This window comes from Chiloscyllium punctatum, chromosome 3 (genome assembly GCF_047496795.1).
Source record: "Chiloscyllium punctatum isolate Juve2018m chromosome 3, sChiPun1.3, whole genome shotgun sequence".
NCBI classification, from domain to species: domain Eukaryota; kingdom Metazoa; phylum Chordata; class Chondrichthyes; order Orectolobiformes; family Hemiscylliidae; genus Chiloscyllium; species Chiloscyllium punctatum.
Window position 1 is genome coordinate 145,631,436 of NC_092741.1, and position 15,446 is coordinate 145,646,881.

Consider the following 15,446-nt stretch of genomic DNA (forward strand, 5'->3'; position numbering starts at 1 on the left):
TTGTCTTCTATCTAATTATCTAGCAACAATGACTGTTATAGTGTCTTTCACCACAAATTGTATGAAAAATTACACTATGCACTCATTAATTGGTCTGGGCACCATATTGTAACAGCTGGTTAATTATGCTGACAAAGACATGTAGCAGCATTTGTGAAGTACATGGTGTTTTTACTTCAAATTTCTAATGGACTTACAAGTAAAATCAACAGTCTACCAATCATTGATCAAACACTGAAAATATTTTCGTAAAAGAACTATAGCTTTACGTATCAGAGTCTGCACACTCTCAAAGACAGGAAAGTGAAAATAAGAGAATTATTTTAGATATATTAACGTAAAATTCTCAATTTGAAATATACTCATGAAATCTCATGTCATAATTGAAAGAAAACTCATTGTTCCAAATAATTCTGTTCCTGGTCATACAGCTTGAGAATCGGAAACAGTTTAGAAATAAAACTGAGGTCAATCATGCATGACAAATCCTCTTCACACTTTTAATAAGAATCCAGTGCAAAATTAAGTGTAACTAAATTTATTTCATGCATTTCTCAAGGCCAAACTATTTGATGGATGAATCATGGTATCAACACATTTTGGGATGCAAATTGTGGTTTATATTAACATGCTGTAAATGTGGTACCATCTGTCCATAGTGATGAATTAACAATCTCAATTGTGAAGTGACAGGATTTCACCCTGCATTTAGACACTGACTGAAGTCAATGCCAGAACATTTGTTCCAGAGTATTTTCACTGAATAAGAAGGGTTTAGAAGAATGTGGGCCAATAGCTGGAAAATGGGACAAGATTAATTTAGGATATCTGTCAGTATGGACGAATCAGACTGACAGGTCTGTTTCTGTGCTGTACATCTCTATGACTCCCCTTTTCTTAGATTAAACTCTGTTCTGATTGAAATGCTGACAGATAATGAACCTTATCAGCAAGATTAGATTCTGTAAATTTCCTTTTAAATATTTTGAAATTTTTCTTTGATGCTCCAGTTTTCTAGAAACAGTTCAAGTGCCTGTTGTAATATTTTAGATTCAGATATTATACTTAATCAAAACAGAGAGAGCAACCATGCTGTTTCATGGAACTCTAGTATTTGGGTGCTTTAAGCAAAGTTCTTTTGTCCTTTGTTTATCTCGTGTTAATTGTTGTCAAAGGTTATGATTCTGAAGGGTCGATGTTAATGTGATATTGGCTCCACCCATTCTACTGAGACTATACGTAGTCTGCAGATGCAGACTTTGCACTATTGTCATCAGTCTGGTTTCCTTGTTACTAAAAGAATACAGAGATCCTGGAGAGAGCGCAAAAAGAAAGCTTAACTCAACTGATGTGAGAACAGGGAATCTTTTTCTTTATCCATGGAATATGAGCACTGCTAGCTAGGCCAAATTTATTGCCCTTGGTGAGCTGCCTTCCTGAATATCTGCAGTCTATTTGATGTACATAGACTCACATTGCCAACTGGGATGCAGTTCCAGGAATTTGACAATGATAGAACGGTGATATATTTTCAAGTCAAGTGATTAGTTTGGAAAAGAACATAGAAGTGTTGTATTCCATGTATGCATTGCCCTTGTCTTTCTAGATAGTAGTAACCCTGAGTTTGGAAGGTGCTTCTTAAGGAACCTGGGTGAATTCCTGCAGTGCATCTTGTAGATGGTACAGATTACTGCAGCTGTATACCAGTGGAGGAAGTAGTGAATATTTGTGGAGGTGGTGCCAAACAAGTCAGTCACTTCGTCCTGGATGGCCTCAAGCTTCGAGTGTTGTTGGACCAGCACTGATCCAGCTATTTGTGAACATTCCACCATATTCCCAATTCGTACCTTGAAGATGGTGAATAGGCTTTGAGTCAGGTGGCGAGTTATGCACTGCTGTATCCCTCGTCTCTGAACCTGATGCAGGATGGGAAATAAATTGTGGCTGTAAGAGCTGCTCCTTTGAGGAGATATTTTAGGTGTTAGAGGTGATTTCCTCAAATTCAGAAAGCAGTATTTACTGTTTTATAAACTGTTGCATTGGTTTGGAACTTTGGAGAATAAAAAGTCAAAATAATGGCACTTTTAAAAGGAGGAACAGAACAAAGGCAGGGACCAATGGTCAGTGAGAGAAAGACAGAAAGAAACCTACACTGCTGTCTGACACAGCAGTGAATCTGTACAGCCACTGTCTTTGCTGTTTGAGCTCAAGTATTTCCAGACAGAGTACATCTGGAAAAAATTAACAAACAACAACATTCAGAGATGAATTTAAGGATACGGTGTGGGAGAGCTCACAGAACAGGATCAGATAAGTAATGGTTTTCAAATATAACCTTGTCATCTTTTTTTAATAGTGAGTAGAGTGGGGTCTATTTGGTTATATGCTTTACTGAGATCGGTCTCTTGATTAAAGTTTAAAAATATAAAATACAGTTACTAAGTTAGCCTACAGCAGTGTTTTTCAGAGCAGTAAGACTGCAAAGATGGCCTTTTGTAGAGTGATGTGCTCTTCTTGTCAGATGTGGGAGATTAGGGAACATTTTCATGTTGCTGCTGATTATGTCTGCAGCGAGTGTGTTTGATTAGATTAGATTACTGAGTGTGGAAACAGGCCCTTCGGCCCAACAAGTCCACACTGCCCCGCCAAAGCGCAACCCACCCATACCCCTGCATCTACCCCTTACCTACACTACAGGCAATTTAGGATGGCCAATTCACCTGACCTGCACATCTTTGGAGTGTGGGAGGAAACCGGAGCACCCGGAGGAAACCCACGCAGACACGGGGAGAACGTGCAAACTCCACACAGTCAGTCGCCTGAGGCGGGAATTGAACCCAGGTCTCTGGCGCGGTGAGGCAGCAGTGCTAACCGCCGTGCCACCCACAGTTGTGAATCCTATCAGATCACATGGATCGGTTGGAGCGGCAGTTAGAGGCAAAGAGGAATTTACAGGGGTGTGATGAATGGCAGTTAGAGGAAGGGAGAAATACTGCATTTATAGTCAGGTAGATGGGTTACTGTCAGGAGAGGGATGCAATTAGTGCAGGAGTCTCCTGTGGCTATCTCCATCTCAAACAATTATTTTGTTTTGGAAAACATAGGAGGTGATAGATTCTCAGGGGAATATTGCATGAATGGCCAAGGTACCGAGACTGGCTCTAATGTAAGGAGGAGTATGTCAGGTTCCAAGTGATCGACTGTGACACGGGACTCGCGATTCAGAGACACTGACAGACGTTTCTGCAGCCAACAGCGAGAAATCAGAATGGTGTGTTGCCTCGCTGGTGCCAGGGTCAAGGATATCTTGGAGGCAGTGCAAAATGTTCTCAAAGGAGAATGGGATCAGCAGGAGGTCGTTGTACACACTGGAACTAAACGAAATAGGAAGAAAAAAGGATGAGATTCTGAAGGGAGAATAAAGGAAGTTAGGCAGGAACTTAAAAAGGAGGCCCTCGAGAGTAGTAATATCTGCATTACTCCTGGTGCTATGAGCTAGAGAGGATAGAAGTAGGAAGACAGAGCAGATGAACCACGTGGCTGAGGAGCTGGTGCAGGGGAGAAGGGTTTACATTTTTGGATCATTAGAAACTCTTTTGGGGTAGAAGTGACCTGTACAAGAAGGATGAATTGCACCTGAATTTCTATGGAAGAGGCCTAACAGGGAAGGATCATGAGACTGGGAATATCATAGCAATTACAGAGATGTGGCTCAGAGATTGACAGGACTAGCAGCTTAATGTTCCAGGATAGAAATGGGAAAAGAAGAATTGGGGGCGCGCGGAGGGGGGGGGGGGGTGGGGTTGGCAGTGAGATGTGGGAGGAAGGGGAGTGGTGTTTTTGATAAGGGATAACATTACACAGTACTTAAGGAGGAGATTCCTGGAATTATGTCCAGGGATGTTATTTGGGTCGAACTGATAAACAAGAAAAGGATTATTGGGATTGGGATTGGGATTGTACTAAAAACCCCCCAATAGTCAGCAGGAAATTGAGAAACAAATTTGGAAGGAGATCTCAGTTATCTGTAAGAATACTCGTGATAATGGTAGGGGATTTTAACTTTCCAAACATAGACTGGGACTGCTATAGTGTTAAGGGTTTAGATGGAGGGGAATTTGTTGAGTGTGTACAAGAAAATTTTCTGATTCAGTATGTGAATGCACATATTAGAGAAGGTACAAAACTTGACCTACTCTTGGGAAATAAGGCAGGTGAGGTGACTGAGCTGTCAGTAGGGGAGCACTTTGGGGCCAGTGACCATAATTCTATTAGTTTTAAAGTAATGATGGAAAAGGATAGACAGGATCTAAAAGTTGAAGTTCTACAGTGGAGGAAGGTCAATTTTGATGGTATTAAGCAAGAACTTTCAAAAGTTAATTGGGTGTTTGGAAAAGGGAAAGGCACGGCTAGAAAATGGGAAACCATCAGAAATGAGATAACAAGAGTCCAGAGACAGTATGTTCCTGTTAGGGTGAAAGGAAAGGCTGGTAGGTATAGGGAATGCTGGATGATAAGAGAAATTGAGGTTTTGGTTAAGAACAAGAAGCATATGTAAGGTATAGACAGCAGAGATCGAGTGAATCCTCAAAAGAATATAAAAGCAGTAGGAGTATACTTAAGAGGGAAATCAGGAGGGCAAAAAGGGGACATGTGATAACTTTGGCAAATAGGGTTAAGGAGAATCCAAAGGGATTATATGAATACATTAGATCAAAAGGGTAACTTGGGAAAAAACAGGATTCCTCAAAGATCAGCAAAGCAGCCTACACGTGGAGCCACAGGCGATAGGGGAGATACTAAAAGAGTACTTTGCATGTGTTTACAGTGGTGGTGGTTATGGAAGGTACAGAATGTGGGGAAAAAGATGGTGACATCTTGAAAAACATCCATATTACAGAGGTAGTGGTGCTGGATGTCTTGAAATGTATAAAATTAGATAAATCCCCATGACCTGATCAGGTGTACCCTAGAACCCTGTGGGAAGCTAGAGAAGTGATTGCTGGGGCTCTTGCTGAGATATTTGTATCATCGATAGTCACAGGTGAGGTGCCAGAACATTGCAGGTTGGCAAACGTGGTTCCACTATTTAAGAAATGTGGTAAGGAAAAGCCAGGGAACTATAGACCAGTGAGCCTGACATCGATAGTGGTACGTTGTTGGAGGGAATTCTGCGTATTTGGAAAGACAAGCACTGATTAGGGATAGTCAGCATGGCGTTGTGTGGGGGAAATCATGTCTCACAAACTTGATTGAGTTTTTTTGAAGTAACAAAGACGATTGATGATGGCAGAGCTGTAGATGTGATCTGTCTGAACTTCAGTAAGGCCTTTGACAAAGTTCCTCATGATAGACTGGTCAGCAAGGTCAGATCACATGAAATAGAGAGAGATTCAACCATCTGGATACTGACTCAAAGGTGGAAGACAGAGGGTGGTGGTGGAGGGGTTGTTTTTCAGACTGGAGGCCTCTGACCAGTGATGTGCCACTGCTTTTCATCAATTATATAAGCAATTTGGATGTGAGCATTAGAGGTATAGTTAGCAAGTTTGCAGATGACACTAAAATTGGAGTGTAATGGACTCTGCTAAGAAGGTTACCTGAGAGTACAATGGGATCTTGATCAGATGGGCTAATGAGTAGAGGAGTGGCAGATGAAGTTTAATTTTGATAAACGTTAGGGCTGCATTTTGGAAAGGCAAATCTTAGCAGGACTTATACATTTAATGGTGAGGTCCTGGGGAGTGTTGCTGAACAAAGAGACCTTGGAGTACAGGTTCATAGCTCCTTGAAAGTGGAGTCACAGGTAGATTGGATAGTGAAGAAAGTATTTAGTATGCTTTCTTTTTACTCGTCAGAGCAGTGAGCATAGGAGTTGGGAGGTCATATTGCGACGGTACAGGACATTAGTGAGGCCACCTTTGGAATATTTTGTTCAATTCTTGTCTCCTTCCTAGAGGAAAGATGTTGTGAAACTTGAAAGGGTTCAGAAAAGAATTACAAGGATTTTGCCAAGTTTGAACTATAGGGAGAGGCTGAACAGGTTGGGACTGTTTTCCCTGGAGCATCAGAAGCTGAGGGGTGACCTTATAGGGTAAATAGATGAGGGTCTTTTCCCTGAGCTGGAAGAATCCAGAACTAGAGGGCATAGCTTTAGGGTGAGAGGGGAAAGATTTAAAAGGCACCAAAGGGGCAACTTTTACATGCAGAGGATGGTGCGTGTATGGAATGAGCTGCCACAGAAAGTGGAGGCGGCTGCTACAATTGCAACATTGAAAAGGCATCTAGATGGATACATGTATATGAAGGGTTTAGAGGGATATGAGCCAAATACTGGCAAATGGGACGAGATTAATTTAGGATATCTGGTCAGCATGATGAGTTGGATGGAAGGATCTGTTTCTTGGCTGTACATCTCTATGACTTATAGCCATAGTACTTATACGGGTTGTCCAGTTCAGTTTCTGGTCAACAGTAATTCCTCGGGATGTTGATAGTAGAAAATGCAGTGATGGTAATGCCAACACAAGTCCAAAAGGCAAGGTTAAATTCTGTCTTGTTGGATCTAGGCATTGCCTGGCTCTTGTGTGTCACAAATGTACTTTCCATTTGTCAGGACAAACTGGAGACTGTCCAGGTCTTTCTTACTTGGACTGCTTCAGATTCGGAGGATCACGAATGGTGCCGAACGTTGTGCAATCATCAGCCAACACCTCCACTTCTGATCTTTGGTGGAAGGAAGATCATTGATGGAGCAGCTGAAGATGGTTTGGTTGAGGACAGTGACCTGTGGAACTCCTGCAGACACGTTCAGGAGCTGCGATGACTGACCTCCAACACTCAACTTTTCTTTTTGCTATGTACGACTAACCAGAAGAGAGTTTTCTTCCAGATTCTCAATAACTCTAGTTTCTTGGGGGCTCCTTAATGTGGGCTTGATGTGAAGTGCAAGTTACTGTCACCTCACCTTTAGAATTCAGCTCTGTTGGCCATGTTTGAACCAGAGCTGTAATAAGGTCAGGAGCTGAGTAGCCCTGGAGAAATCCATCCAAGCAGCAGTAAGGAGATTATTGCTAGACAAGCCCTGCTTGATAGCATTGTTAATGACACCTTCAATCACGTTCCTTGAGATTGAGCTTAGACTGAGGGGTTGGTAATTGATCAGGTTAGACTCATTCTGCTTTATGGGTACAGGACAGACTTTAAATCCAGACTTTTTTTAAAAAACTGTTGTTAAGTTCCACCATCTGCTGTGCTAGGATTTGAACCTGATTTATTACCTAGATCTCTGGGTTTCTGGTCCAGCAACAACACAGCAATAGCATCACTATTTCCTTGTACTGCCTGCCAACATTGCTCAGTGGTCTTCATCCCATCACTCCCACTTTGTAACCACTAATGCCCCTCACTCTCTTCTACACGTGAGATAAATTTTCTTTGACCTGCTTCATTTGAGAAGCAAGCTCTTATACCTTGCATGGGCAAAATCTTCATGTTGAACTCTTCCATCACATTGAGAGCACTAATGAGATCCAGCTCTTCCTGAATGACAGGGGGGCAGTCTGTAATGAGTTGTAAACAGCACCTATTAACACAATAAAGTGGATAAATTAATTTCAACCATGAAGGCAAGGTGACACACTCAATTACCTTCATTATCAGTCGCTTTAATGCAACACTTAATTATGATTTCTCCAAGTGTATAGAGTGAACTAAAGCAATACCGTAGATGGTGGCATAAGTTGATAAGCAGGAATAAGTTGACCCCCTTCTCAGCCACAAGGTGTTGTACTCAAATCAGTTGTCAGCCTCAATTTTTCCACGCTGAAATAGATGTGCTTTACTTAGCAGTTCAGGGAGTCCAAACTTAACATTGCCAGTTTTAATATTGTTTTGTTTTAATGTTGCTAAGTTAACAGGACCCACAAATCACATGGGATGTCGCAAATGGCATAACCTAACCCTCACTCAGACTTCTTAGGTTGCTCCCTATGCTTCAACACTGCCTGAGGTCTTCATCAAAGAGCCCCCTCCCACCAGGACACAGACTGGCTCCCAGAGCTGGTGCTAGCCTCTAGCCAAGTTGTAGCTACTGCACACCAACATACATCCTCACACCAAGAGGCTGCCACCAGCCGCAAGAATCCACCTTAATAAGGCAGAGAGGCCCTGCCTGAGCTCAGTACCAGTACCCTCGCCTCTGAGCTTTTGGCAACACCCATCCCACCCCTGTGGACCTACAACTGCTGCAGATTGCAGTGCATAACCGACATAAACTACAGGGGAGCCACTGATCTCCTACCACACCAGAGTGGTCTTCACCCTCTGCCTGTCCTACTGCTTGGAAAATAAAAACCAAGCTGCTCCCCCTGTCGGCCTGCACCAATGGCTGAGAGTCATCATCTGCCTCAGGAGCATTGACAGTGCTGGCCAACATCAGAGCGTGAGAGAGCGAGAGAAGGAAATGTCAGAGAGTGCAGTCCTGAGGGGGTGCAGTAGATAGCTAAGAGGGGCAAGGTGTTGGACCGAATGGACCCTGGGGGTGGGTTGCAGACAGCAAAAAGGGAATCTGCAAATACCTCTCCCGAAAGGAAAACCCTAAGCCAGGAACAAGTGACGCCCTCAACAGCTGACTTAAGTCCCCCAGTATTCACTCTGCAATATCCCCTTGGCTCCATTCTCGGAGAGCACATGACTGGAACGTGTGGAAGAAGAACGTTACATTGCAATTTTATATTTTACAATTCATTTTATTTGAACAGTTATTTCATTTACCAGTGATATATTTAGGAATTTAAAATACTGTATTTCAGCTTGGAGGGTACAGCTATATTGGTTTGTTCTAAGCAGGGCACAATGAAATATAACTTCATTTTTAACATTGATTCCCATAGGAATCAATGCTCCATTTGAAATCTTTTCAATTAAAGTTGCAGTTTTCAGTTACATAATCCCAATTGTAAGCAAGGACACCCTGTGTCTTATAACTTTGCTCAGGGGATCTAGTAGGCGATACAGCTGTGTTGTGAAGATGCATGTGACTTTAAAGACACGCATACACACTCACAGGTTGTGAATAATTGGTGAACAATGAAGAGAAATGAGACTTCTAACAAAATTAATGACATATGAAGCTAATTTCAAGCTAAAAGACATGATACATTTGTGATATCATCAAATAACCATGCTGCAGTGAAGGAATTTGGCATTAGAGAAAAACTGGTGCAAGAATGGGAGAAAGAATCCACCCTGAAGAAAATGACAAGTCCAAACTCATTATGAGAAGAGGGACGAGTTACATTTATCATCTTGAGAAGGATGTCTCAGATTATGTCCTTGAATGTAGTCAGAGTGATTAGTTCACAGGTGTACTGTGTAGACATACGCTGACGTGGCAGTAATAATATGCTTATTATGTCAGATTGGCATGCACAGAATCACATTGTAAACAGTATTGACACGAAAATGCTGGCCGAGATATTTCAATGCCAGATAGTCACTGGAGCAGTATAAACAGTAGTTGTACGTTGGACCAGATGAAATACCAGATGCTGCTGATCTATGGGAATTGTCCAGGAAATTGAACACACTGAAGGGCAACTTCCCTTCATCTGGAACTCTCTGAACCATTAAGAAGAGAATTCAGAGAGTTCTGCTTCAGTTAAGCTAACAGGTAACCAGAAAAAAAAAAAGAGTATTAAAACGTCTAACCCCTAAGAATCAAACTAACCCCGATTCACCTCCAATGCCCCAATTATATCATTCCTTATTTAGTACACTGTGGACCTCAGACCACCTTCCCCCAACCCAACACAATTCCATTTCCCTCACCCAGGACTTAACAACTTTGACTCTCCCCCAGTCCCTGCCATCAGACTGGAGGCATCCATCTCTCTCCAATCTGAAGCCCTTCATAACCCATCTGGTGCCTTAGGCATCTAGCACCTAGGCCAAAGGTCACCCTAACCTCACATGAATCTACATAATTTGCTTTCACAGGAGCTGTCAAAGTGTCTGGCAGTGTTGCTGGATGTTTAACTCACAGAGAGCGGCATCTACTACCATGAAAAAGGAGATGTAGTTTCATGTCTCTTGACTATCCTGCACAAAGGAGGACCCGTTGACTTCAGTTATGTTCCCCATATTTGAAGATGACGACTTTGGAATTGCTGGCCAGAAACGTGGATCACAGTTCTAATGTAAAAATGTTCACTGCAAAATGGCTGTGATTATAGTACCTCACAATATCCAGACCATCAATGCACCCATTAAAGCAATACTACAACTCAATGAAACAGAGTTGCCTGTACCCACGAGAGGACCTTGGGTGTGCAGTCAACATACGTTGATACTGATAGTAATCTGGAATCTGAGGAATTCACAGGTCTGTCTATTCACATTGTTTCCTTGCCCTGGCATCTACTGCTGCACTCACATCATTCACTTCCTTATCACAGCATCAGAGGACCCACCTCACTCCTCCATCTCACTGTTTGCAAATTCCTCCCCACATTGCTAAGTAAGATTGTGCAGAGCTCTGGCGTGTACTGTATCATTCTGCCTGAGCAGCGCAGACAGCAGAACCTCACCTTTACTAAGTCAACCATCATGCTTTATCATTCCCCATCTGAGGCTCAGGCAGCATTGTACCTGTTCCCTGCTTCATTTTGTGAGTTCTACACTGGTGTTACCAATTGGGTATCCCCTGTCACCACTGGGACAACCTTGCAGTTGATGAAGGGGAGCAATCATTTGTGGCAGCTGAGTGTGAAGATGTAGGAGTTGTCAGACTCCCTGGGTAGTGCACACAAGCTAAAGGATGTTTCCACTGATCACAGACCAATTTCAGATATAATGAGTGAAACTTGTTTTTGTTAATGAATAGCGAGGACTGACCCAGAGAGCTCTCAAAATCACAAGTGAGCAGCGAATTGCACCTGTGGAAATCCAGCAAACACAGCAAATCCCACAGCTCTGCCAGATTAACTCTGGGTCTATTGTGAATCTACATTGGGCGCACTAGACTGGCTCCCAAGCCTTTAAATGCAAGTCTTCCTGGAGAAGCAGAACATGTGAATGGTGGCAACCGATGATATCCCCAACTGCCTCTGACATTGGCAATTAGCTGCACTGCCTGCTGCACGTTAGATTGCACTTCAGGGTTTTGACTGTGATGGCTCCGAGTTGCCAGCCTCTTGAGTTGTATAACCATATACTCCCTGGGGCTGAACTGGTGATGGTCTGTCCTATCCTGGGATCACCCTTTGCTGCTGTACCAGAGCTATCAGAAGTGCTGGGCTGACATGACCCACTAACATGTCTGAACAAACTACAGGGAATAATCTGATCAGCATACTCTTGGCAGCATACCCTTGCCTTTGTTCTGTGCACTTCTGCCAAATCAGAGGCACTGAGAATCACCTGGCCATACACCACACAGTGATCAATACCATCCTGAATAGTCACCATTGAGATCATAGATTCAGGAGCACTAGAAATAGGTCCTACACCCACCCTCAATTACCACTGATTTTCCACCATCGCTCCTCGCCTTGCCCTCAGAAAGGTTCCACATGAGCCCGGACCAGCTATCAGGGAACCTTGGACTTCCCAAATACAGTGGCAGTCCTCCATTCATCCCACTCAACCTGCCACCCATCAACCAAAGTATTCTCTTGATCCACCTGCAAATTTTCAACAGTCATCCTTGAGATTCACAACTTTGGGAGCATCCCAGTATTAGGCTTGCTTCTCCCTGCAAATATTTCAGACCAATGGAATGCCAAGAGTGAAGTTGCTGTACGGTACATTACTCTCCCCTATTCCCAAGTGATCACAGACCAGGCAATTCCTTCCTTTCCTCAGTCAGCAAGAACTGTTCTATAGCATATCCTCCCAAGCTTCTGGGATGTTATGTAACTGAGAACCAGGGCTCAGGGAAAAGTGTTCAGAGGTTTGCATCGCAATGAGTAGATATCTGACCATGGCTCTTATATTGAACTTATTATCAGGATGACTCTGTATTTGGTCAATTGCATTCAAAAAATGACTCCACCCACCCAAAATGACCCTCATCCACTTTGGAGGAGTCACACTTCTGGGGTTATTGCATATTAAGGATCAGTTACGAAGACAAAAACAAGTCATCCCTTTTCAAACTTGTTCATCCAGCTTTCATCCTCCCAGAGTGATCCACTAAATTCATCCAAATAGCTTGCCCCACTGACTATAACTACTCCTCCCTCTTCTATTACTCCTGAATCACACCTCTCTGTCACTCCTGTTACCCTATTACCATCAGACACCACATGCGTTCTCTCCCATCTGAGCCTACAGTCATTACCATCCCCTTGCCCTCTCTGACCCATTAACCATTCCAACTGTATCATATGACTCCACAGCCTCCGACTCACGACATCCAGTAAAGGACCATAATCCTCGAAGTCCCACCTTACTGCATCCCATTCCTCTCACTGCTAGGTACCTCCAGTTCTACACCAGTTCCCCACCATTCACAGCACAGATCCTCCCTTTAGAATCACCTCTTTCCAATCATCTCTATGCTCAAGTCCCATTCTCCACCAAACAACATAACCATGTTGCTAGGACCTTGCATGCTCCTGCACCTTGACATTCACTCTCTATGTCTTTAATCTGCCACTTCACAATCTCATTCATGGTCCATTGCAGAATAGTGCCCCCAAAGAGGGAAGTGTAGCGGCTTACTCCACGCCAAATACAATACCTCGCTGACAGTACAGTCATGAATCTGAAGGCACATATTGATCAGTTAATTTGAAAGTGCACTTGATTCAGGAGAGATTAACTTTTAATTAGTGTGCATGATGAGCAAATGGATGCAAGTTTGACTTGCCTTCAAGCTCATGAGAACTTAATATTGCAATTTAATCCTGCTCCCATGAGGATGATTTTCAACCTCGTGCATAATAAGGTTCCCCACCTGCCAAACTTCCCACACCCGGGAGCAGCACAAGATTCCATCCGGTCACCACCTTGAACTTGGCAACAGTAATTCACTCCCCTGCATTCTCTAGAGTCTTTTTCACAGTCACCATGCTGTCTCCAATGTAAAGGTACCTGTCTCCATCATAAGTTTGAAAAAATTAATTTGGAACAGCTTTTCAGGTAGAAAATTCGGTCAGTTTTGCAAACAGCAACATTTATTTATTGAAACAACTATTTTCAGTTCTGCATTACATATCACTAATAGGTTATATCTAGCTTCAATGATAGTAAGTCAGAGTTTATACAGGAACAAGGGGGTGGCTGACTACTGCTGCAAGGATATTTAGTAATAATGTAAAAATACAAAAAAAGTTTTATTTATTGGTACTTTGTAAGCTGAGCTATTAACTCATGTATTTACGTAGAACATTACATAAAAACATAACATGAAGAAACGAATATAATCGACCTAAAGATGATAAAAGTATTTTTTAATGAAGCAATTGAACAACTCTGCATATTTTCTGTGCAAATATGTTTTCCAAGTTCTCAGTGGCAATGTGCCCCCCCTCCTACTCAAAGCAACAAAATCTCTGATGCTCCATGAGCAACATCATGGATGTCCTGCTGGCATATACCAAGGCTTTACAACTAAACATGCATGTGTACCACACACGAGGCATCACACACGTTGCCAGATTTATGAAGATGTTTTTGATAAAAGGGCTGCAGGTGACTTTCAATCTGAAATGTATAGCAGTTAAAATTGTCATGTTAATGATCCCAGTATGCAACCAAGTGTAATTACCTGATTTGCCAGAAGAATTGGTCACATTAACAGCTAAATAGTACAAAAATGGTTCTGAGTCCAGATTTCTCACAAGCAATCCATCTATGGAGACTAAATTTGCTCAGTCTCCAATAAAAAAAACAGCAACACTTGTAAAATTACATTGAGTCCACACAAGAAACAGGAAATTCAGCCCATCTGATTAGGTGATAGTTAGAACCCAAGATGCCTCCTCCTATCTTCTTTCCACCCCACATATCTGTCTATCCTTTCTCACTCATAAGCTTCATGAATTTTCTAAAATACATCAATCATTTCTGCCTCATTATATATTCCTGGACCTAAACGAGCATGTTCCCCTGTAGGTTCTGCAAAATACCGTTCTAAAAAGTAATCCCTGATGCACTTGACAAATTCCCTTTCCATGTCACCCTTCCCCATCTGATTTGTCCAGTCATATGCAAATTAAAATCATTAATGACAATTGTGGTGTCCTATTAGGCCTCCATTAATTCCAGATTTATACTTTGCTCTACAGTGAGACAACACTTTGAGGATGTACAAATGACTCTCACCTATGAATTATTTGCTTTGCTATTTCTGATTTCCACCCAAACTGACTCAACATCATGATTTAATGCATTTATATCACAACACTGATACTCCTTTATTAGCAAAGCTACCTCACCCTTTTTTTTCTTTTTAACCTGTTCTTCTGGAATTTTGAATACCCTTAAATATTGAGTTCCCAGTTTTGTCCTTCCTCTAACCATGTCTCCATGATAAATCAAATCATTTTTACTTTGCTCACCAATTACTTACCTGCTTTCCTATGGTATCACACTTCAGCTCTTAAAGGAACAAACTAGTTGGAGGAGCTCTCTGCTGCTCGTTTTTAATCTCATGCTGTTGCTGCTTCCCTCACATCGATCCATTCTTCTCTTTATGAAGCTGCTGACTTGTGTATCTCACATTGTTTGAGAAGCTGCTGATCCCACACTCACTCTTGCTCTTAATGAAGCTGCTGACCCTGCTCTCATGTTCTTTCTGAAGGTGTTGTTTCTGCTCTTTCCTGTGCTGTTTCAGGAGCAAAGGCTCCTGCTCTCACTTGCTTAACCTGTTTCAGAGTGATACTCCCTGTTGCACAATCCCCCAGTCTGCTTCAGAGTGAGGTTGACTTGCTACACACTCCTCCCAGTCTCCTCCTAGACAAGCTTGCAAAGTGAGCAGCTATCTGGCAAATAAATTTAAGGTAGCTAACCATGAGATTGTTCATTTTGTTAAGAGAAATATGGAGACGCCTTTTTTTTGAAGGTGTGAAATTAGAGGAGAAAAGGATGTATAAGTACAGACACTCCAAAATAATAAAACAAGATTCAATAGTTCTTAACATCAAAATAAAATACTCAAATTAATTTCAAGCAGAATAGAATATAAAAAGGAAGCAGGATTGCTAACTTCATATAGAATTCTTGTTGAAATCAAACCGCACACCCAACACGCAGTTCTGGTCTCCGTACTACAAATATTATAAAAATTAATAGCTTGCAAATATTTAGCTTGCTGTTGGGCTTCTACAATTGTGTTACAATAAATTAATACTGAAAGCTCTACAACACTTTGCTTGAGTTAGGAGCTAATTCCCTCAATCCATCCAAAAGTGGTATTAGTTTTCACATGTACCATAATA

General features: G+C 42.1%; 1 protein-coding gene across 3 annotated transcripts in view; it reads right to left on the reverse strand.

Moving 5' to 3' along the window:
* Window positions 1-15,446, reverse strand: part of nbas (NBAS subunit of NRZ tethering complex) — a 248,990-nt gene that overhangs the window by 113,645 nt on the left and 119,899 nt on the right. For all 3 annotated transcript variants that reach the window (XM_072561955.1, XM_072561957.1, XM_072561954.1), the window contains exon 31: window positions 7,473-7,585. In XM_072561955.1, coding sequence (XP_072418056.1) covers window positions 7,473-7,585 — 113 coding nt within the window. The remainder of the gene's footprint in view (window positions 1-7,472; window positions 7,586-15,446) is intronic.